General features: G+C 57.7%; 1 protein-coding gene across 1 annotated transcript; it reads right to left on the reverse strand.

Moving 5' to 3' along the window:
* Window positions 1–6,452: 6,452 nt before the first annotated feature.
* Window positions 6,453–22,873, reverse strand: Irf8 (interferon regulatory factor 8). Its single transcript, XM_090357177.1, has 9 exons — window positions 22,811–22,873; window positions 19,736–19,910; window positions 15,647–15,830; window positions 13,456–13,544; window positions 12,757–12,862; window positions 11,713–11,760; window positions 9,998–10,378; window positions 9,237–9,352; window positions 6,453–8,632 (listed from the first exon to the last, which is right to left on the reverse strand). The coding sequence occupies exons 2-9, from the start codon at window positions 19,907–19,909 to the stop codon at window positions 8,456–8,458; spliced, it is 1,275 nt and encodes a 424-aa protein (XP_090213303.1). The 5' UTR covers window position 19,910; window positions 22,811–22,873; the 3' UTR covers window positions 6,453–8,455.
* Between the last annotated feature and the right edge of the window lie 1,566 nt (window positions 22,874–24,439).

The raw sequence follows: 24,439 nt of genomic DNA on the forward strand, positions 1-24,439 counted from the left end.
CAGGCAGCAGATGGTATTTCCACAGGGGTCTAATTCAGTCCTGTGGTCCCACAACACCTGGGCAGCCTCTGGCCAGGGAGCCACAAACCTCTGCAGCTCATGTCGCAACCTCGTGGCCCTGGCACAGCTGACACAGGTGGCTCAGAAGGAACAGGCCACCCCGACCAGGCAGAGTGTCGAGGGGCCTCTGCCCGGGGGTGGCGCTGGGGTGATCCTTACACCACTCGGGCAGGTGAGGCGAGACCCTGAAACCAAATCTGCCCTGACCAGTTCCCCTTGCAGGGCCAGCGAAACCCAGCTCCCAGCCACAATTCCGCCAGGGAGTGGCTTGTTCCCTATGGCAGAACATGGGGGGACAGCTGGATTCAGGAAGTTATGGGGGGTCTTCAGTTCTCAACTTCAGGTTTTCACTTTTCTTATCAGAAAGGCACCTGAGTAATCTGGGGAGTGGGGCGCCCGGCGTGTGGAACTGCTCCGATGGACCAGTAGGAACTGAGCTGAACCGAAATTCAGAATGGGAAGAGCTGAAATAAAAACAAGAAGATACAGAGCAAGAATAAGTCACACACACACACACACACACACACACCAGGGTCTCCACATGGAGGAGTCCATGCTCACCGGCCCCTAGGAAATAGTGCTACCCCCATGAGTCTGGCACATTTGTCACTTTTACCGTAACTGGGCCAGCATGGAGGACACCCAGCCCGCCAGTTGTAGGACAACTCCAGGCAGTTAGCCCTCACCTGTTAAGGAGCCCCTGGCTCTCCAACCCCCCCAAGGCAGTGGTATCCCTACACCAAGCTGAGCCTCGCAGCCACACTCACCATTATACTAGAAGTAGCTACTGGGTTCCATGAGCTCCTCTCCTCACCACCTACAAGCTCAGTAGATGCATAGACGGTGGATGGGAGAGTGGGTAGATTGGCAGATTAATGGATGAATGAGTAAATGGATAGGAGAATAGATGGATGAATGAGGGGTGGCTAGAAGAATGGATGGTAGAAGAATGGATGGGGCTAAGAGTGTGGCCTAGTGGTAGAGGGCTCACCTAGCATGCACAAATCCCTGGGTTCAATTCCTCTGTACCACGTTCACAGAAAAAGCCAGAAGTGGTGCTATGGCTCACATGGTACAGTGCTAGCCTTGAGAAAGCCCAAGGACAGTGCCCAAGCCCTTAGTTCAAGCCCTAGGACTGGCAAAAAGGGGGGAGGAATGGATGGATAAATGGGTGAATGGATAATGATGGATAGATGTGTGGATAGATGAATGGGTAAAGTGATGAATGGATGCATGCATGCATGCATAGATGGATGGATGGATAGATAAATGGATAGATGGATAGACGGGTGGGTGGATGGATGAATGGATGCATGCATGCATTCATAGATGGGTGGATGGATAGATGAGAGGATGGATGGATAGATGGGTGGATGGATGGATGGATGGATGTGGGCACTGAATAAGTGGAAAACATTCTGGTGTTAAAACTGCACCACTAGAAGACCAGCAGAACCAGTCTGAGACACTCTGCAATCATTATGATGCACGTTTTTTGTCCCCACACTAAGTCCCACCCAACCCTTGGTATCCTGACTAATGTTACTGTAACCCTTCTGTACATCACCTTTACAATAAAAATTGTAGAACCCACAAAATGAATAAAATAAAAATAAAGGGCCTAACATGCCCCATTCCTGTTGCAGCCTGCCACTTGGGCCCATAGCCTTTGAAGCCACCATACTGGAACATACCTGGATCCCCCTGGGCGGGTTGAGGCCCCAGGAGCCCTGACGACAGTGTCAAGTGCTCACTGGCCAGCAATGAAGGCGATGAAGAGAGCGCGGGGCCAACCTTCAGGGAGGAGGGCAGTGGTCAGTCAGCGCCTCACACACGCCTCTAACACCCGGGGGCTTCAGGGAGGAGGGCAGTGGTCAGTCAGCGCCTCACACACGCCTCTAACACCCGGGGGCTTCAGGGAGGAGGGCAGTGGTCAGTCAGCGCCTCACACACGCCTCTAACACCCGGGGGCTTCAGAGCCCTTCTTATGTTAAGTGATACCGACACTGTGCATGAGACCTGAGACTATGGGTGGATGTCACTTACATTTTCCAAAGACAAACCACCTTTAGGCCAAGTGGGAGAGTGGAGTGGAAGGAAGATTCTTGAGAAAGCCTGGCTTGGGGTGGAAATAATCTTCTAGTGTGACAGCCTTGGGTCGAATCTCACTGTCTCAAAATGAGTAAGACCATAAAATGGAAAGAAAAGGGGAAAAAAAGACAGAAAACCTCAATCCCAGAAATGCCCAGCCACAGTCCAGCCTGGAAATGTGGGCGGAACTTCCCCAAGGAGAAAGACTTCTGACCCTCAGCCTGATGGCTGGAGCCTGGGGAGGAGGCCGGAGCCTGACAGCTGCTGGACAGGGGGTGAGCCAACCCCAGGGAGGACGGGGTAGCAGAAACGACGCAGAGGAAGTGGCTTTGAGAGCCGGCAGAACCACAGCAGGCCAAGAAGTAGAAACCTAGTGAAGCAAGGTGTGGAGCTATTTTCAACCTTGGGGTTTTCACCCCAGCGTCCCTGGGTGCTGGGGGAAAGTGCAGCTCCCCTGATAAGGTTAAGGTGACTAACTAATGGATGAAAGAGAAGGCACATGCAGGAAAGGAGTCAGGAGTATAAAAGAAGGCATCCAGAGGGGTGCTGCAAGGCCCCCCGCCCACCTCCAGGCTGGGCCCCTACGAGTCCCAGGCAAACCTGCAGGTCCAGGCATACCAGCCTTGTCTCCCCAGGGCCCTGAGATCTCACCACAGCCTCCTCCCACCAGGGTCCTTTCACTAGGTGCCCCTTGGAAAGAATGACAGCGACATGGGGGAGGGGCAGGATGGTGGGGAGCGCCAGCCAATGTCACCTGAGGCCAACGGAGGAGATGCGGGTAGGAACAGAACTCCCCGCCTGGCAGAGCCCCCACAGAGCCCAGAGCCTCTGTGCAGTCATCTGCAAGAAAGGGCCTCTGTTGGGATTGCTCGACGCTGAGCAATGCGTGGCTGGGTTTGCTGTCGATGTGCCACCAGGCTAAGGAGCACAGGGCAGGCCAGGAGGGGTGGAGGGGCTGTGGTGTGCAGAGGATGGCCAGAGAGGAGGCTGTGTACACAGAGCATGGAGAGAGGAGGCTGTGGTACAGAGGATGGAGAGAGGAGGCTGTGCACACAGAGCATGGAGAGAGGAGGCTGTGCACACAGAGCATGGAGAGAGGAGGCTGTGCACACAGAGCATGGAGAGAGGAGGCTGTGTACACAGAGCATGGAGAGAGGAGGCTGTGCACACAGAGCATGGAGAGAGGAGGCTGTGTACAGAGAGCATGGAGAGAGGAGGCTGTGTACACAGAGCATGGAGAGAGGAGGCTGTGTACAGAGAGCATGGAGAGAGGAGGCTGTGCACACAGAGCATGGAGAGAGGAGGCTGTGTACAGAGAGCATGGAGAGAGGAGGCTGTGCACACAGAGGATGGAGAGAGGAGGCTGTGTACACAGAGGATGGAGAGAGGAGGCTGTGTACACAGAGGATGGGGAGAGGAGGCTGTGTACAGAGAGCATGGAGAGAGGAGGCTGCGTACACAGAGCATGGAGAGAGGAGGCTGTGTACACAGAGGATGGAGAGAGGAGGCTGTGTACAGAGAGCATGGAGAGAGGAGGCTGTGTACACAGAGCATGGAGAGAGGAGGCTGTGCACACAGAGGATGGAGAGAGGAGGCTGCGTACACAGAGCATGGAGAGAGGAGGCTGTGCATACAGAGGATGGAGAGAGGAGGCTGTGCACACAGAGGATGGAGAGAGGAGGCTGTGTACACAGAGGATGGGGAGAGGAGGCTGTGTACACAGAGGATGGGGAGAGGAGGCTGGCCTCCTCTGGCACAGGTGATGGCTGCATGGGACCTGTGAAGAAGCCCAACAGCAGCCTTGAGAAAGGCCAGGGGTTTCAGGCCACAGACCTGCCCTGCAAGTGCCCCTGCTCTGCATCACCATGTGTCCCAGGACACGAGTATGAGCACTTTCCATGGAGAAACTCCATCATCTTCCTGACCAGGGGGGGCAGGGGGAGTGTGAGACAGTGGCCCCTTAGTAACAGGAGGCTCTAGTCCACAGAGGAAATCCATCAACCAGCAGCTGGGCCTGGATCCTAGGCCCGGCCGACACCTCGGCCACTGGTACACGAGCCCAGGTGAAAATCCAGCACGCGTCCTGCACCCTCTCCTTCTCCTGTGCTGTCCTCCCTCCCTCTGGCCAGGCCCTGGCTCCTCTCAGGGGTCTCTGCCTCGGCCCCTCTATCCCTGTCTGACCCCATGACGCAATAGCCCAGCTGGCCTTGCAGTTGAACTGCTCTGGTGTGTGCAGTAGCCTGGCATCTGCTTCCTCCAGCTCGGCCCCCTGCCTCTGCCGGGGCCCAGCGACCTTCGCGGCCACCAGAGCAACAGTCACTTTATTCTGGGCTCAGAATGTAACTGGCCTAGATTGCTCAATGCCTGGCTCCAGAGGTGGGCGAGCAGAGGTCAGAGAGGCCTTGGCTGAAGGCCTGAGAGGACAGAGACCATCTGGGGCTGCGATTTCTTGCTTCCCGGGAAGGAGGATATTTTCAAGTGTCCTGGTTTCCTTGGTAACTCTTTCTGGCCCTTAGACTCCGAAATCAGAAGAGCCACCCTCGTAATCCAGAGACTGAGAAGAAAAGGCCCACTTGCTTAGGACTCAGGCCAGGATGCCTGGAAGGAGATTAATAAAACCAAGGCCACGCATGGTACTCAGTCTAGGGGCATTTTGTTACACAAGAAGTGATGGAAGCTCACTCCATGCCTGGCAGATTCGACTCAGGCTGAAAGAGTAGGAAGAAGCAGCATGACACAGGCTTCCTCCCGTCTAGCCTGCTTCAGGTGGATTTGAGGACGTGGCTCATCCCAGCATCAGGCCAGATCCTTCGGGAGCTCCTGCAGGAAACCCACTTCTCCCGCCAGCGACCTCTCGGTGTTAGAGCAGTGGGCAGTGGGCATGCCCTGTGGGTTCTCCAGCCGTGTGAGGACAAAAAGACAGCCAGGCGTTCCGCTGAGAACCCACATCCAGACCGCTCTTTGCAAGGATCCGGCCCTGCTGCGAGCCCCTCCCTGATGCTCCTGCTGGCTGCTTCTCCCTGCAGGCAGAGCCCGGGCCGCCCAGGCGGGCAGCTTCCAGGCCAGCCCTGGCTGAGGATTTTCCCAGAATCCTTGGCCCAGTGATCTTTGCCTGCGGCCATCTGGACTTTGCACAAGTGAGTGAGCTCAGCAGCAACCACTCAGAGCCAGATGGCGGAAACCTAGTTTCCCCAGGTGTCTGTATAATCCACGCCGAGGGACTTGACTTCGCCTGCCCGTCTCCCCTCACACGTCCCTGCGAGACAGAGGTCACCGTCCCAGGAGTCGGTCCACAGCAGGGCTCGGAGGCTGGTCTGGCGCCCTAGGTCTCTGGAGGCATGTGTCCCCTCGTTTTCTCCATCAGGATGGAAAGCCCGCCGCATTCCCACTACCACGGAGGCAGCAGAAGGCTGCACCCTCTCTGATGAGCTCAGAGATGGAGACCCTGGCAGTTTCCCCATTCCACCCCCAGCCCACAGGATGAACCGCTCAGAAGCAATCCCTGGAAGCAGTGTGCCCACTGTCCAGGAATCTAGGGAAGCGGTGCTGGCTCGGCCCGCTGCTGTCCTGCGTGGGGTCAGTAAGCATGCTGGCCCAGTGCTCATTGAGATCCTGCCGCCGAGCCACTCCCGCCAACCTGTTTGTGCTCCTGTCTAGCCAAGTGGGGATCTGTGCCTCAGTTTCCTCTTCAGTGAGCTGGGACTAACAGGCCCAGTCCCCCAAGGCTGACATGAGGCCACACCAGGGTTAGGCCACCTTGCGGGTGGACTGGAGGTCACGTCTGTGCAGCTGGGCCACGAAGTGCCGTGTCCACCAGTGGGGTGGGTTTGTGCCAGCTCTCTGGTGGGAATGACCCGGGTGGACTGACAGCAACCTCTGTGGCGGCTGCCCTGGCTGCCACGGCCCTGCAGAATCCCCAGGGCCCACACACGTGAGCACCGGTGGTCATCTGCGTGCATCGACTGCTGGAGCCACCAGTGGGGCCTGCTGACAAAGCTTCCAGCAGCTTCTGGGAGGGTGCCACCAGGTGCTCTCCTCCCTCCCCTCCTACCACAGCCTCCCTGCATCTGTCCGTGCATAAAATCCCAGCAGCCTGTGGTTTCAGAAAGCCAGGTGCCCCCGGGTGTCCAGGGAATTCCATTCCCTACACTTTCTGCTACTGCTTTGAGAATAACAAGCCCCTAAATCAGAGATCACCGTTGTCCAGAATCCCTATGTCAGGTCCTAGACAGCGATGGAAATTCTAAAATATTTGACTACAACTAAATAGCAACAACAAAAAGGAAAGAGATCGCATCAGCTTTATAAAAGAACATTTTATTTTCGTAAAGAATAAGAAGGATCAATACTTTTTAAACAGATACAAAAATAAATATTTATTCAGCAAAAGAGAGGCCCGATTCAGCATTCCTGGGAGCCGGAGACAGAGTCTTGTACCTCAGGAACACATTGGCAAACAGATCTGTCACCCTAAACACTATCACGCTCTTTGCTGACTCTCCAGAAGCCACAGCCGCTGGCACTGCCCCTCACCAGTGGGGACACACAGAGGGCCTCTGGGACCCAGTCTGGGACCTCTACATCCTCTCACAAAAGCAGCAACTACAGGTGCTGGCCAGGCACTTTGGCTGTTCAGACTGACCACTGTCACAGCTCACCAAGGTCACTGGTGCATGGCCTGTCTCCCCGACGCCACGCCTCCCCTCACCACTCAACCCGGTGCTCAGTAGACAAGGTCTCCCCGCCTCTCATGAGGGGACTCTAGCTAGGACTGGTGGGGTTCCGGCTGGGTTATAAAGGGCAGAGACAGAGATGGGGTTCTTCCTCCTGCCAGGTGGGAGTGGAGAGAACACTTCCTCTACCTGCCTGGAGCCTGCACCCCCCCGTGGATGGACTCACCAGGGTGGCTGTCCGTCTCCCCACCCCGTGCCCTTGGCCATGCCAGCTCCCAACTGTCTCAAGTGGGTTCCAGGGATGGGCTTGCTTCCCAGGGAAGGCCCTTGAACTAACAGAAGAGTTCCCTAGAAAATATGTTCAAGTATTTCCAAGTCTGTCTGTTGAAAGTGATTTTAAGGTTGGGATCTCTCAGCTGGCAGGCAGAGGCGCTGAGGGGAGGGGGGCCTGCGCGGGATCCCTGAGAGCAGGAAGGCCCTCTCGTTTTCTAGTCAGCAGGGGGTCCTCCGGGGCTGGAGCCCAGACTCCTGTTGGGGTTCTGCGCTGCTTGGAGAATACAAGTGGGTGTGACCATCCTAACCCCATCCTGGAACCGAGACCCCCAGGGAGAAGGCACAGATGAGACACGGCCAGGACCCCTCCATGTGACCACACCCCAACACAAAACAACCCCAGCTGATGACAGGCAGCTGAACTGAGACCCAGTCAAGATAGCTGAACAACTGCTCAGCTTGGCATTTGATTTGTCCTACTCATACTGGGGTTTGAACTCACAGCCTGGCACATGCTAAGCTGGTGCTCTATTGCTGAGCCAGACCCGCAGCTCTTAAAACTTTAAACTTAAAACTTGAGGGTGACATCCCATGGATTTATAGAAAAAAAAATCAAAGCAACTTGCAATAGAACATACAACATAAGACAAAAATACAAATTTTTTTAAAAAATTGATCAAAATCATTTTTAACAAAGAAAAAAGAGATCTGGAGTAGTTTGTGACAAAAATTTAAAAGTTTTCTATTTGCTGAAATAAAGCCCCAAAGGACAAGTTTGCTGGTGTGACAGGAACACACTGGCGTGCCTGCCAGTAACACACAGTCCTGCACGAAGATGGGCGGAGCAGACACCTGTTCCAAGCCACCAGCACGGCCGCCATGCGCTCTCAATGTCCCGAGGCCTTACTCAAATGGTGAAAAGAAAAATGGTGCTTTACATGGAATCAAGTATATGAAATCTCTACCTCTACCCAGAGATAAACTCAAAAACAGCTGCTCTCACATTGATCTGACCCCCACAGTCCTTTATCAAAAGCAGTTCTCTGCGAGTCACTGAAAATGACAGACCGAATGTTCAATGACCATAAAATGCACACAAGGTCATAGGAGCTAGTGACTGTAAATGGAGGAAAATAAACGCTCCGGTCACCGGTCATCAAGCCCCGGTCTCCAGACCATTTGGCTGAAGTTTCCAAGGTTCACGTCTCAACGGCAGAATGCTGGTTGACCCTGTGCTGACCCTCACAGGACGCCCTTCTACAACAAGAGCAGAGAAGCTTCCCCAAGCCAGGGCTGAGGTCCACAGCCACGTCCTCCATCTCCGGCAGCCGACGGGGTGGGGTCCCTGGGTGAGACGCCTACACCGTGATCTGCTGGTTCTCTCTGAAAAAGGGTCTCTGGTGTGAGGCACAGATATCCGGGAACATCCTGAAGCTTTGGTCGGGCTGGGGCTCCTCCAGGGCCTGCATGGCGGGGCCTGCGCCACAACCTTTCCCCGCCTCCTCTGCCAGCTGCCGGGCGTAGAGCTGCTCCACCTACATGGGGAGAGCAGGTCAGAGGCCGCCATGACTCCAGGGGGCTCTGAGCCCCCGCCCGAGGCTCTGCCTGAGTCACCCGAGAGGCTGGGCAGCCGGCATTCATTTCCACCGAGAATGCCCGGCACTGCCGGCCACTTCCTCCCAAGCCCACCCCGCTGGACTAGCCGTCCAGCCGTCTGGGCTAGCTCAGAGCTTAGCCGTCCGTGCACTCCTTTCCCTGCTACACAAGGGCTTCAAAAGGCCTCGCTGGTCTGTCAGAACATAGAGCACCTGAACAGGTGGAATCTTTCTCGAGAAAATGCTCACATTGCAAAGGAGGGAGGTAGCAGGGCAGGGAGAAGGAGGAGGAGGAGGAGGAGGAGGAGGAGGAGGAGGAGGAGGAGGAGGAGGAGGAGGAGGAGGAGGAGGAGGAGGAGGAGGAGGAGGAGGAGGAGGAGACGCACACACCATCACGAGAGCCGCAGCATGAGAAGACATGGGAGGGAGGCAGCAGGACTCCAGCTCTGCTCCCAGTGCACCTAGGTGCTGCGTCTTCTCAGGCCCTGACGTGGGGCCTGAGGCCTGGGTGAGCACAGGGAGCTTCCACGTGCGAGGGCCTTACCTGCACCAGGATGAGCTTGGAGCGCATGGGGGCCAGGTCTGGAAACTCCTCCCCAAAGCACAGCACCACCCTGCTGTCCGGCAAACGGCTCTGGCTGGCATAGAACTGCTGCAGCTCTGCAAGGACGGAGCGGGGAGCGGGGTGAGGCCAGAGTGGGGCTGGACACAGCCTGGTCCCCCTGCCTTCGCCTCCTGACTGCTGGGGCGTGCCCCATGCTGTCTGTGCCCCAGTTAGCGTCTCCAGTGCCTGGATGTGAACACCTGAGGACCCAGCTTCTGCATTCCTGCTCCCCACATGACTGACTGGGCCCTCCAGCATCCACCCTCCCCATCCCCTCTCTCCTCCCCGCAGTGCTTGCCAGCGAGGTGGCAGCAGAGAGGCAGCCCCACCTCTGGGTGGCAGTGACCGGTGGACACAGAAAGGGAATGGTCGCCAGCAGCGGGCTGGTGAAGCTGCTCCGCCATGCTAGCCTTCAGGCAGAGGCAGGTTCTGAACACAGGCCTCAAAGTCGAGCATGCCAGTGGGCGCACCACGGTGGCATCGGCACAGCCATCAGAGCAGCCAGTGGCCCCTGTGGGGGCTGGAGCAGAGGCCACGACTCACAGCCCAGGCCGGGCCAGGGGCTGTCTGTGAGCCTGCAACCCATTCTGCTTTCCAGTCCCCATGGAAAGCCGGGGCAGAGGCCACCCATCTCCCTTCTGGGAAAGCAGGGGCGGGGGGGATGGTCTCTGGAGTGGGCAGGAGGGTGACACCGCACTGACCTCGGAAGAAGTGGCTGGTGTCGAAGACCTGCACGACCTCGTCGCGCTCCAGCTTGTTGGGCCGCCCCTGGCAGGCCACGGTGTTGCCGCTGTAGAACACGCGGCCCTGGCACAGTCGCTTGACAAACACGCCCCGCCGGCCGCTGTGCAGCAGCACGCCCCGCTCCAGGTGCCCCAGCAGCTTCCGGGTCACCTGCCGCTGCCGCTCGCTGGGCACTGCGTCTGCCGGCGGGAAGCGCACCAGCTCCAGGCCCTCGGGGCTGCACTGCCGCGGCGGCCCCGGCTGGGGCAGGGACAGGCGGCAGCCCTCCGGGCAGGTGGAGGTGGTCTGGCCCACCAGCTTGCCTCCGTAGTAGAAGCTGATCACCATCTGTGAGAAGGCTGAGGAGGGGAGGAGAGGTCAGCGGAGAGGGGAGAAGAGAGGCGAAAGGAGGGGTGCCGGGCGGGGCGGGGGAGCGGCCCACAATCTCCGCCAGAGAAGAGGCACGGCACCCGGCGGTCTGGCCAGAGCTCTGGGCTTTCCTTGAGTGCCCGACGGGTTTCCGTTAAGACGCAGCAGGGCTAAGGAGAATCCAGATGGGCTCTGACTGCCAGGCAGGTTTGGGCGGCGGGGCTCGGACGACTGCTTTCCTTAGGAAGCATCCGGTGGGAGGCACTGAGGGGACCCCCACTCTAACATGTCTGGCACCCCACAGCACCACACCAGGCCAGGATCGCTGCCCGACGTCCCTACCAGACCAAGTACAGGCCGCCTGCCCCACGTGGCAGCCCTCGTACTCCCTGTACCCGGAACCATTTCCAGACTTTGTTCCCAGCAAGTGGGCAGCCTGGGCACGTGGCGCCACGCGCCTTTTGCCCCTGTTCCGGGGGGGGGGCTTTATCTCTGTACCTGTGCTCAGCTGAGTCAGTGGCAGAGCCCCCAGAAATGGCCATATGCCTCGGGAGGTAACGTGACATGGGGCAGGACATCTCAGGGCCTGTGGGCGCCTCAGGCTCCAGGCAGTGTGAGTGGAAAGGGCTACGGACACCGGCCATGCCACCCAGGTGACAGCAGGGAGAAGCAGCCCACCAGGACAGCTCAGCCCCCAGACACAGACTTCAGGGCCAGGCCCTAAGGCGGAATCCAGCACTGCCATCTCCCAGTGAGGCCAGGCCAGCAGGGGCCCCTCCCCACCAGCAGCGCAGGGGTGGTTAGGGAGCCCGCCTGGAGGGGCTGCCAGGATGGCAGGAGCTTGCCTTGCGCTCGGTGCAGTACACAAGTGATTACTCTGAACAGGACAAAGGGTGGGTCCACATCAGGTACCCCAAGATAGCAACTGTGGCCACTGGTCTGCGGGGTCCTCTCAGGAACTCTGCCAGCTGCCCTGCACAAATCCGGACCCCGTACTGTAGTGTATTAACAGCTACAACCGTTTTCCAGGGACCATGTGGCAACCTGTCCTGTGGGCAGAGCTTGGTAGGAAGCCCAGGCCCACATCTCTTCTAGGCCCCGTGCCCCAGCAGCAGCTGGCACAGGGCAGTGTCCAGTGCCAGACAAGGAGCACCCAGACCTACGTGCCGACCTCTCGGGCAGAGGCTCGGGAGGGCCAGGCCACCATCTACCCTCAAACCAAACAGCATGAAGGAATCCCGTCCTCAAAGCCTGGCCCCCCAGGACCCCACCTCCCAGCTGGACGGCAGACTGTCTGCAACGGAGCCATGCCCAGCACCCGTACCTGGATGGTGTGTGTCGAAGGTGGCAAACCCAGTGAGCAGCGGCAAGCCTGTGGGGGACACCAAAGTAAGCTGCTGCAGGGAGCTGCTCCCCACCCCGGACACCACCGGTGTGTCCTTCCCCAGGGAGCAGGCCGGGCTCCCAGGGCACCGTGTGTGCCAGCGTCTCCAGGGAGCAGGTCTGACCCCGGCTCAGGAGACCCCTGGAGCCAGTGCCCCAAGGTACGGCTGCCCTTGCTTCTGCTGAATTCAGCATTTTCCCTTCCAGCCCAGTGACCCATTGTTGCATAAATGCAGAAACCCAGGCCTTGACCAAGCCAGAGCGCAGGGGGGACTTCCTCTAAGCTGTGGGGCTCTGTCTGTGTGCCCGAGACCCTGGAAGGCCACGTGTCCTCCCCTCCCCAGGGCCCTCCCCGCAGCCAGCCTCCAGGAGCCATGCTTTCAGCCTGGAGACCTCAGAGGCCTGCGGGGAAGCCACCACCCCTGCTCTGGCTCTGGCACGATGGGGAAGAGGCAAAGGAAGGAGACGGTGCCCCGGCTGCCGGGCCGCCAGCCCAGACACTGTGGAGGGCATGCTAAGCAGCGGAGGGCACTGAGAGTGCATGCCAGGTGCACTAGGTGCCTGGCTCGCCCACGGCCCCGCAGTCCTCATGTCTCTGTCTTTTGAGGACAATGTCGCCCTGAGCGTGCCCCCACTGCAGAAGTCCTGGGGCTCAGAGGACAAACTAGCAAACCTAAGGGGGAGCCCAAGCAGGGCAGCCCGGAGCGGCCAAGTGCTGCTACCTCCCTCTGCTCACACGACTGTCACCAGACCCTTCCCCTCGGCACTCCAGGCGTAGAGGAGGAGAGCCACAGGCAGGTATAGAGATGTGTAGCTCTCCGGGAAGGCAAATCCCAGTGGGCTCTGCTCTGTGGCCGAAAGCGAAGGCTGAGTGTTGTCACTGCTCGAGGCTCAGCTACCTTCCACAGGACCTGGGACTCCCACCCCATCCCCCGCTGCTGTGAGCCCACGCGATGCCCCCATCCCTGGCTCCCTCCCTCCTCACCTGCGCTGGCCTGCTGTGCCCACCAGTCAGGAAGGAGCTGGCTCCGGCAGGCCTCCAGGGGGGAGGGGCTCCTCTTGATCACCCCCATGTACTCATCCACGGGGGGCTGTGGGGGAGGAGGGGCACTCAGCCACCGAGCCCACAGCTGGGGGACCCGGTATCCATAAAGCCGGACAGCCAGTGGACATCTAAAGGTACCTGGCCACCTCTACCTCAGGATGCTGGGAAGAGTGGCTGAAGTCCAATATCTGAGCTACCTGGGAGATGGAGATTGGGGCACAGGGGTTCAGAGCCAGCCCAAGCATGAAAGTTTGTGAGACTCCACCTCAAGCAGGGGTGACACAAACAAGACCACGGTCTAAGCTGGTGAGGACACAGTGAGACCCTGCCTTGAGAAAATAAGCTAGGGTAAAAGGTATGTGCCTGCCTTGCAAGCAGTTCAATTACACACACACCCCTTAACTCTGCAATGTGGAAGACACTACTATAAACCCACCAGCCAGGGCTTTGTGGCAAAGGGACTGAGGTGGGATTTAGAGGACACAGCCCCCCACTCCAAATGCTTAAGTAGGGGACCTTTGGAGCTTGAGGAAACAGCGCTGCAGAGGCAGCTCAGGTGCTGCCCTCGGGATGGAGAAGGGGTGTGGCCTGCAGGGTCCCTCTGCAGGAGAGGATGTCGCAGGCCAGGCAGGTGCGCACCTCCTTGATGAGCTCCTCCATGTCAGAGCGGCCACACTCCATCTCCGTGACTTCACTCACACAGCTCGGAGGCGCCAGGCCCAGTTTGCCTAGGAAAAACAGCACAGACGCAGCCACGTGACCCACAAGGCCTCTCTCCCATGGCCAGGCCAGGAAGATTCTGCTGAGCTAGGACAGTAGGCATTGGTGAGTGTGCACATGGGTTTTGACCGGCAGCTGCCCAAACACTTGGGAAAGACGCAGACTTGTTTTCCCAGGCCTCAGTCATTTAGTCAGCAGAGCTAAAAGGGAGAAGTTGCTGGAAACAGGGTAAGCACAATACTTGTAAAGGATAAGACGGCACTGGGGTCTCTTCCTCTCCGTGCAAAGATCAGACACAAGTGACACCAGGCGTTGACAGTCAAACATCCAGATGCTAAATTTACAAGCCGGGGCCTCTGAAAATACTCAGAGTTCCTGGCAAAATGTGTTGGCACATTGGGTCTTTTTTTTTTTTTTAAGCCAGTTGGCAGGAAATCTGTTTTTGGTCTTTCCAAATATACATGTGTATCTGTGCATGCCCCCTCACACACACGACACCCCATTAACCAGCCTCAACTAGCAACTGCCTAAGGGGAGCCGCAGGCTTGCACAGCCAGCACTGGGTCTCCCCAACCTCACCAGGCACCTGAGAAGCCCTGCTGGGATACACAGTGAGTCACAGCCATCACCCAGGCTCGATGGACATGCCCCACGGTGCCTTCCTCACCCTGTTCTGATTCCACCTCGACTGGCCTGGGGCTTCACCCCGAGGCTGCTGACCGGGGGCCAGGAGATAGGTGGGCAGCTCCAGTGCCACTTGCAAACCGCTCAAGTGCAGAGCAGAGGGGCCCCTCAGACATCATGCAAATGAGGCATCTTTGCCCCTGAGAACCTGCAGCTTTCCCCTTCCTTACCCTCCTCTCTGCAGGTGATGCCAGACCCACCCCAGGGCAGCCCCGGGCCACAAACAATTTGGGGGGTGGGGGAGCGGGTGTCGGGAAGTGGCTTCCCAGTACAGGTGACCTCACGTGCTGAAAACTGTCCTAAGCTGGGAAAAGAGGCAGAATGGTGAAGGTGTGGTCCTTCAGAGCCCGCTGGATGATCTCTGACCCCGAGGGTCACCGCTTGCCCAGGGAAGGCCACTGAGGCAGAGTCACTGGAGAGCTGGTCAGGGGCCCTCTGCAGGTGGCTGACAGGAGGAATTACAGCTGCAGCTGTGCTGTGGGGCCCAGACACTCATCCGCTGGCCCAGTTTCCTGCCTTTGTGTATGTGGGGGGGGGGGGTCTGATTTGTAACCCAAGCCAGCCTCAGACTCACTGCTCCTGCCCCAGCCGCTGAAGGAGGATGGTGAGTTCAAGATCAGCCTGGACTACACAGTGAGACTGTGTCTCAAAGGCAAAAGAAAAATCTTCTTCTTTAAAAAGACTATTCTGCACCAGTGGTGGGAGATCCAGCCCTGTTTCGCCAGCCACCTCTGCTCAACAACTCTGATTCACCTTTGTAAAGGATTCTGAGGCCAGAGCTGAGCTTGATACACTCGGATTGCTTCCTGCTGCCTGGCCAGGACATAGGACTGAGGAGTGGGGGTCTTTGTCATCTCTGCTTTAATCCCCTCCCAAAGGCTTTTGGGATTGTAGAGCTGGAAGAGATCTCAGGTTTCTCTCATCGCAGACTTCCCAATCCAGCTGAGAGAACCTCACCCCTCTCTGGTGGCGTGGCCGGCTGGGCGCCCTCTTCTGTAGGCCCGGGAGCTTTGCCTCCGCCCCGGGCTCCATCCTTTTCCTCATCTACCAGATTTTCCCCAGCCTGCTCTGCAAGTTGCTCAAAAACCAGAAAGAATCCCTCATCAGGAACTGCTCGTGGTGTCAGGGTGCTGACACTGGAGCTGAACGAGCAGGGGACACGGCCACGCAGCCACTGGCAGTCCCCAGCCAGCCTTCCACCCAGTCCCACGCGGCCCACAGCAGATGGAGTGCAAGGCCAGCAGAAGGAGACCCCCGTGTCTGCTCATGCAAAAGAGAGAGTCCGTGTAACTACACAGTGCACCCCAAACCCCAGGGACAATGACCCAGGCCCCAGGGCCAGCACCGCCCTCCCCGGCACACTTCCACAAGTGCGGCAGGCAGGACAGCAGCTGTGGAAAGGCAGGCTTCCACAACAGATAGTTACATTTCTGCTCCTCTTCAGGGACAATTCGGTACACTTTGTAGGGCTCAGAAATGTCCAGCTGAGATCGGTCGGTCACTTCCTCAAAATCAGGACTCTTGTTCAAAGCACAGCGCAACCTCGTCTTCCAAGTGGCCGGCTCTGCTTTGTCTCCTTCTTTAAATTTCCCTTTAAAAACTGCCCAGGCCTGAAGGAAGGAAGAGACACATGAGCACACATGACAGCGGCCTGTCCCCTTCTCTACGCCTCCTCCTGGCCTGCCAGCTCTCCCTCAAAGCTGTGACTTGGGGGCCCTCACTTTTCCTCCCAGACAAGAACAGACCCCAGCCCGGGCAGGGGGCCCCGAGGCCACCCGCCAGGCACAAGGCTCCTCCCGCACTGGCCCTTGGCTGGGTCTTGCAAATCCCTCCCTGGCTGAGGGCCTGGGCCGAGCTGACCCCAGGAGGAAGTTGTGCGTGATTACACCAGCACTTCGAAAGAAAGGCTTTTGGCTTTTTCAAGTCAACTGGTAGCTAAAATTTAGCATGAAAAGGGAACATTAAAAAAAAACAGTCTAAATGTGGTCACCCACTGGCTGCTCCTTTCAAAGGAAATTTTGTTTTGCATTTTTACCCAATTTTGGCCTTGCCCTCCTACCCCCAAGGTCCTGTAAGACACCATGAGACACTTTCTCCTTTTTAAAATATCCATGTGTGCTGGCCTCTCCAGGCCTCAGACTCTGAGCCAGGACCAGAAATTCAAAGCTAGAGCTCATAGAGAATGGGGCAAGAATTTTCAAACAAACACTGTGACCTGGCATATTCTGAGCCCCCTGGGTTAGCTGATCACCAATGCAAGGTGAACGCTGACTGCGTTTTCAGACTAAATCAGTGGTGTCCTCCCTGTCTTCCTGGCACTCCCACAGGAAGTGCCCCCTGGACTGGGCCCCGCTGCCCTGACTCCACCCTGTCAGCTGGAGACCCACCCAACCTCAGCCCTAGGCCACCCCCCAGTTCACCTGGGCCCAGAGCTGGCCCAGGACTCCAATTTGGGCGGTCAGGAGACCCCCACCCCATGAGTCACCTCTTTTGAAAGAACCTGGCTTCTTTTTCCTCAGAAACAGACGTTTACAGTCCAGGCCAATGCTCTCTACTCTGTTGATGCCAAGTTTGCATCTATGCTCCGGGGAAAGAAACTGAAAGAACATTCCTATCCATGTGCATAAGCGGTCACTTCCTTCCCCATGCGGACAGAAACTCCACGCCAGGAAATCACTCCTGAACAGATCTGTGTGTTGCTGTTGTTATCATCCCAAATACACACACGTGTAGGTGCATATGTACACATCCACACATGACCAGATCTCATCTAGTTACAAGTAACTTCCTGTGCTGCTGATTTTTTTCATTTTCTGGACATACTAAGAATTGAACCCAGGGCCTCAAACATGCCAGAGAAGAACTCCAGTCACATGTTATTTCTCATCTCTTTTGTTGTCCCTTGGTTATTCTCCTACGGTTACAGTATCTTATCTTGTTATCTGGTATAATGTATATATGTTTATTTGTTTATTTGAAATAGGATAGGGAAGGGGGAAAACAAGATGAAGGGAGGGGGTGAGGAAGGGAAATGGGGACAAAAACATGAGAAGGGGTACCAATGTGTGTGAAGTAATGTGCCTTCTATCTGGTGAATATAATGGAACCCTTCTATTAATTACAATAAAAAAAGAAATTGAAAAGTAAAGAACTCCAGTCATGCTCCGACCCCCTTTTGCCTGCACTGTTCTGCAGTCCAGGTTGGCCCTGAACTTTTAAGGGCTCTTGCCTCCCACTTCCTGAGTAGCTGGGATTATATGGCCACCTGAAATTACTTGAAATCAGGGTTTCTCTACCTCGGCACTTGTGATGCTTGAATCCACTCTCCAGGCTGGGGCTGCTTACAGTGCTCCCGGGCTCAGCCCACCATGTACCCCTGGCGGTCCGTAGACAGGACCAAGTGTCCCCCACTTTGAGAACCGCTGCGTCACTCAGATTCTAACCTGGCCTCGACAGCTTCTTGCTGGTTAACTGGAGACAAGAGTCTCACAGACTTTCCTGACTATACTGAAGGCTCTGAACCTTCATTCTCAGGCCTCCCTCGGGCTCCTGAGTAGCTACGATTATAGGTGTGAGCCACTGGTGCCAGGCTTCAGATGCCCTTTTGGTGTCTTCACTTCTCTTTGTTCTCCCATGCTGGGGTCAAGTCCTGTGGCATGCTGGCAGGCGTTCCGCCCCGGAGCCACAGCTCAGCCCTTCATCACGAAAGGTTTGCTCTGAATGACTGAGGAAAGCCAGTTCTCTAGGAAAACAGAGGATGCCCAAGACCTCACTGCTGACCTGTTCCAACAGCAAAGGTGCTCGCATGATAGGGTGCAGAGGTGCCCTTCCTCAAGGACCCCAAGCAAGCATGCCACACGGCATGGCTCAGAAAAGCTCCAGGCAGGTCCCTGCCTGGCAGTGTGTCCCTGGCTTCGCCCATCAGCCTCCTGCTGGCCTCCCACGTCCCCACCCACCCCCATTCCCACTGAGATTGTGGACTTCCTTCAGATTGCCACACAGAGAGACTGCGTAACTCACAGAAACGTCGGGAATCGACGCTGCTGAAACGGTCATGAAGAGGATTGCATAAGATGCACAAATCTGGGGCCTGGTTTCCTTCCTGGGAACTCAGGCGGCATGGGGGCAGTGCAGACCACCCGCTGCTCCCTGCTCACCCTGCTGGCCCTGACCCAGCTCCAGCACCGCTCCATGGTGCTCCAACAGCCTGCACCCGGTAGTCCTGGCTCTGCTCAGCTCGAGGCTGGTGCCCTAGGGATGTCTTGGCTGTTGTGGTGGCGGACTTGCTGGTAGCAGGTCACAGGTAGAAGCTAGGCCTGCCACAAAATACCCTTGGGACACATGGCAGCCCCCACCACAAAGATCTATCTGTCGCTGGACGTCGCACGTGGAGGATGAAGAGCTACCTAGGATCTAGAATCCTGAGCTCTCTGATGACCCCGCATGCTGTTTATAGAGTCACTCTGAAGAGAAAGTCACCCTGCTACCTAAAGCAAAAGGCAGCTACCGGCAAAGGACAGGGACCCATAGTGGAGGGGAAAGTAGGCACTGGCCTTGCAAACCCGATCCAGGTCAGAGAGGGAAGGAATGAGGGGCAAAACATTCCCACAAGCTCTTTTAACCTGTAGGTCTGCAAGCCAGACAGCTACCCATGCTAACATGGGGCAAGGTCAGGCAGTGGCCTCAGGGGCTGGGATGCATCTAAAGCCACACATGACCTTGACACTGGGCTCTAAGTCGAGATATGATACTCTGACACTCCTACTCACATGTGGGGTCACCTGTGCTTAGAACCTGGCCGTGTAATGGGGTCCTATAGACCTGGTGTTCCCTGCTTGCAGTCTTGGGTCGGTTTCAGGTCCCTGACAGCTCAGCTGCCCCCTGGTGTTTATCCCTCTCCCTAAGTCTCCACCCAACAGCTGACAGCCCTGGCTCACAGGCAGGCTCCAGGTCGGACCACTGTAGACTTACACTACCTGTGGTGTGAGGGCAGGAGCTGGGCTCTCAGTGGGGCACCTGTGTCTGCATGCTGGCTCCATGCTGACCTGGGCTACCCTGCTCAAGCCTCTCAGTGCCCTTACAGGATGAGGAGGGCATGGACCCGACCACATGGAATAACATTGGAGGAAACAGAGCAGCATGTGTGGTCAGGAGTGGTGCAGAGCCTTCTGTCGGTCCATGCTGGCCATTACTAGCCCCCAGGGGAAGAGCTGAAGCACTGGGCCCACCATGACGGGGCACTTCTTACTCTCAAGAGAGAGGGAGCAACTTCCAGCCACGGCAGGCAGAAGTCACAGGTCTGAAAGAAGTGATGGCTCTGACGACTCCCCCGCCCCCAGGGGAGAAGCAGGCAGAGCAGGCGGGCAGGTGCCCCGGCCTCCTCCACCTCCAGTTACCGCAGATCCCCCAGGGATGGAACAACAGGACAGACAGAGCCGCCTAGCCTATGCCATGGCGGCGTCAGAGCCGTGTCTGAGTCCATCGGGACCCTGGGCTTGAGGGCTGGGGTGCTCACCTTGAAGATGGAGGCGTCCACCTCCTGGTTGTAATCCTGCTTGCCGGCGTGCTTCCACGGGATCCGGAACATGCTTTTCTCATCGTTTTCCCAGATCAGCCCTGGGTACATGGAGCTGTCTATTTGTTCGATCAGCCACTGTCGGAGCCGCCGGCCGCCATTCCGGTCACACATCCTTGCAAAGAGAAAGGCAAGAGATGTCCACGAGTCCAAGCAACCCAAGAACTGGGGTCACAGGCTTGTCAGGACATAGGGGCCAGCGGGGGGCCCCGCACAGCCCAGGAAACCTGGGCCACTCACCGGGGGAGATAATCCTGTCCCCCCCACATGCACTCGCACACACTCACCGAGCCCCAACAAAACCTGGAAGCCCTTGGGACCTGCAGCTGCCTGTGTCCCATGCGGAGCCATGGCTGCCTGACCCGGCTGTGACTGCCAGCCTTCCCCAGGCCTCCTGGCCAGACACACACAGCCACTCAGAGCAGTGACACACTGAAAAGTCACTTTATCACCGTAAGAACCAGCTCCGTGCCTGATGTCCAGGGGCCGACGTGCCCGGACAGAATACCACGCCTGCTCAGGTCACCAAGAAAGAGGAAGTTAACAATCCCCCCACACACATACCACCCCCAGATCACCAGGCTGCTCACCCCTGCTGGAACAGTGACCAAGCAAGTCCCTTCTCAGCGGGCACCCCTGCCAGTCACTGTACCCTGGCATGTGGGGGGCACCTCCCTTATGGGCACTGCAGCAAGAGTCCAGGTACACACCTGGTGTGTGTATCTGTGAGAGGTGGCGCCAGAGAGGACCCCAAGTGCTCCGAACACTCATGACCACGTGAGGACAGCAGGAGGGGGAGGGGTCATGGCTACGGCACCAAGCCAGTTACACAGCTCTGCTCTCCCAGGGGCTCAAGCTAAGACCTCCTGACCTGGGACACCCAAAGGCATCTTTGGACGTTCCCACCAGCAGACAAGGATGCACAGCCAGCATTTACAAGAACACCACTGGAAATCCCCCAGGCAATGGACAGACGCCCACAAAAAAAAAAAAAAAGCATTTCTATATTTCTATTCTTCCCACCAAACTGTGACCTCTTCAGACATGTTTGAAGCAATCAGCAATTACAAGACAGAACGTCCCCAAGAACACGTCCACATCCAGAGGCGTGCCAGTGCGTGAAGCATGAAGCAAAACCATCAATGTCCTGTCCTGTCCAGCCCCACCCAGCCACCCACAGGTGCTTGTGGGGGCAAGAGAATGACACTGGACTCCAGGGAGAAGGAGGGGCTCTCTCTGAGCTAATTTTAGAATTTTTCTACCCTATAACCTCACTTCCCACGTATGGGCTTTAAAAGGGGGTGAAAGAACCGTGATCCCCAGAGCCCAGCAGTGTCTGTTATCCAGCCAGACTTAGAGACTCGCCTGAACCCTTGAGAGAACCAGCGACTGAGACTGTTAGGTTATATATACGAAAAAGTGAGGGAAAAAAGAACCCCTGAAAACAACTACGATCCATTCTGAGGAAGCGGGGTACAGGCTCTCTAGCATGAGGTCTAGACTGGGAGACACATGGCAGGAATCTGTCAGTGAGGGGAGAATCTGCAGGCCTAGCAGGAATACCACTATGTCACTCAGATTGCTTTTACTCACCCTCCAAGACCTCTTAGACTACAGTCCCAACATTAAGAGCAAATTCTAGAAAGAGAATCCGGCTTTCTCACTAGGATCCCTGAGAGGCTCATCACCCCACAATTGTAGAAGACAACTGCTGCAGTCATCTAGAGAAGAAAAATGGAGAGACAGAAAGACACAGCATTGCGAAGAACCATGAATCAGAACCTGAGAGCTGACAAAGGCATCAGATCTGTCTAACCCAGTCCCTTCTTATTCAAAAGCCTACAGAGGCACAGCCGTCCAGGGCAGCGAGGGCACAGTGTCAGACCTGGACCCCCAGCCTCCAGCACAGAGGCACCGTTACCCCACTCTACAAAAGCCACTGAGGGGATGAGACAGACCTCAGCACGTGGACAGCCACGTCTGAATTCCCCTGCCGACAGCCTGAAGACAGAGACCATTACAGACTTCTTAACGCTCAGAAATTAAATCTACCCATTGCCCGGCCAGGAAAAAATAATTCGTGCAGTCACAGGTTTACAGCTTCCTCTTCTCGCTTTTGAGGTAACCCTTCCACCAGCCAAGTCCTCCGATAGCTAACCTGCAGCCCTGAATGGGAGCCCCGGCTCGGATTCCAGGCTGCCCCGGCCTTCCTGAGCCGTGCCAGCATGCATGGCAGGCAGCCGGCCTCACCCCACACCACCGGCATCTCAGCCAGGCTAACAGCACCACCAGAAGAAGAAGCACAGCTGGCTGCCCATTCTGCCACCCCGGATCCCTGTGAAACAAACTCCACCAGGGAAACTACCGCATGGCAGACAGGGCAGGCCCATGCCCAGCCTCACCACCAGCTCTTATCTGTGGTTTTCAAACGGAGGCTGAGGTTTATATGATTCTGGAACATTCAGTCCCCAGGTTCCTCCCTCTAGGCAGGGGAAGGAACGTGCTCGCCGGGGGAAGCCGGTCCTGCAATGCAACCCACAGACTTGATTGTCCTTTCTCTGATCTGGCACGATGGCCCACACAAGCTTCGGCACCTGCAGGCGGCCTTGGCCAGGCAGGAGAACCTGGCGGGAGAGGGGAGACCCAGGAGGCCTCCCGGGACAGGGGCGCGCTGACCCCTGAGGACAGGGGCAGCACTGGGCCTCTGGGGCCAGGGACCGCCAGCCTAGGGGGACAGGGACAGATGCCAGCCTCTGGGGACAGTGGCAAGCCAGCCTAAGGGGACAGGGACAGACGCCAGCCTCTGGGGACAGTGACAGCCAGCATCTGGGGACAGAGCCAGCCAGCCTAAGAGGACAGGGACAGATGCCAGCCTCTGGGGACAGAGCCAGCCAGCCTCTGGGGACAGGGACAGCCTGGGACAGGAGACAGGGAGCTGAAACCAGAGGAGGCTCATGGGCGGGCGTCCCGGACCCTAGGCCGCGCCCCCCGCAGCCCGCGCCCCCCTCGTCCTACCTGCCGCGCCGCCGGCCCGCAGCCCCGCCGCCGCCCCGCGTCCCCAAGCCCCCCGCGCCTCGGCCGAGCGGGTCCGCGCTGGCTCGGCGCCGGCGCGCGGCTATAAGGGTGGGGCGGGGGCGGGGGCGGGGCTGCGCGCGGAGCGACAGCCGTGCCGGCCAATGACGCGAGGGAGCGGCGGGCGCGCCGCCCAATCAGCGTGGCCCGCCGGATCCGCCTTCTTCTAAGCGCTCGGCTTTCCGAGAAATCACTTTGCAGCCTCGGCGGCGGCGCGGCGTGGCTGGGGTCGCGGGTGGAGGCGGAGGTGGCGGGAGGCCGGGGGCGGCGGGGTGGGGGGTTCCCGCAGGGCTTCCCGGAGGGCTGCGGCCGGCGGGGGTGGCGGCGTCCCGGGCGCCCCTGTCCCCGGGGTCCCGGGGTCCCGGGCGCGCCTGTCCCCGCCCGGTCACCCGGGGGCCCCGGGGCCCGGCCGCTCCGGCGCTGGCGGGAAGAAGACCTGTTTTCCGGGTTCCACCCCGGCAGCCGCGATTGTGGCCAATCGACTTTTATGGCCAGCCTTACGGGGCCCCCGGCCTCTGCTCCGTGCGCACCCAGACGGGAAAGCCCTTTATTGGCCCCTAATACAACGTTCAGCACCGACCGCAGACCGCACTCCCCGCGGGAGCCCGCCGTCCCCCGCAGGTGGGCGCCCTGCGCAGCCAGGCTGGCCTTGCACCGGCCGTGTCCGGCTCCACCTCTCGAGGGCTGGGAGCGCAGGCATGAGCTGCCAGGACCCTCATCATCGTCATCATCATTTGGGGGGGGGGGGGGGTACGGGGCTTGGATTCTGGCCTGGGCGCGGTCCCTGAGCTCTTCAGCTCAAGGCTACCGCCCTGCCCTCGAGCCACAGCCCCACGTTTTCTAGTGGGTAATTGGAAACAAGAGTCTCGGGTTCTTTGGTGCCCTGGCTGGCTTTGAACCTTGGTCCTCAGATCTCAGCCTCCTAAGGTGCTAGGATGACAGGCGTGAGCCACCACGACCGACCGTTATCCTTACTTTGATTACTGGATAAGACTTTCCTAATGACCATGACTGCCGGGAACGCACAGCAATCTTTTTATTTTTGTCAGTCCCTGGCTTGAGCTCAGGGTCTGAGCACTGTCCTTGGACTTTCTCAAGGCTGGAGCTCTACCACGTGAGCCTCAGCACCACTTCCACCTTTGTTCTGTGTATGTGGTTCATCTCCGCGCATGCTAGGCAAGCACTGTACGGCTAGGCCACACTCCCAGCCCAATGTGTAGCCATATCACGAAGTAAATGAGTTCCCCAGTACCGAATGATTTCAAGTGACAACCATGTTTCAAAGCTCACATTTTTAAAGGAGCACTTAGATAGTGTGAGGATACTTTCAATGCTTGCCACAATGCGGGGTGGGTGGAATGTCTGGAAATCAGGCCTCTCAGACCACAGAGGTTCTGAAAACTGCCTGCTGGCACACCTGCATCGCACACCTGCCCGTGAGCCTGTGCAGATCCTCCGGCCCCAGATCGGACCTCCCCCCACCCTCCTCTTAAATAAAGATGTGGGTCACGCTGTGCGAGCTGGCAGTGGGAGCCTGTGTTTTCCCTGTGTTGATGGCAGCAGGCCTCCTTG

This window comes from Megascapheus bottae, chromosome 24 (assembly GCF_031878675.1).
Source record: "Megascapheus bottae isolate mThoBot1 chromosome 24, mThoBot2.hap1, whole genome shotgun sequence".
Taxonomy (NCBI): domain Eukaryota; kingdom Metazoa; phylum Chordata; class Mammalia; order Rodentia; family Geomyidae; genus Megascapheus; species Megascapheus bottae.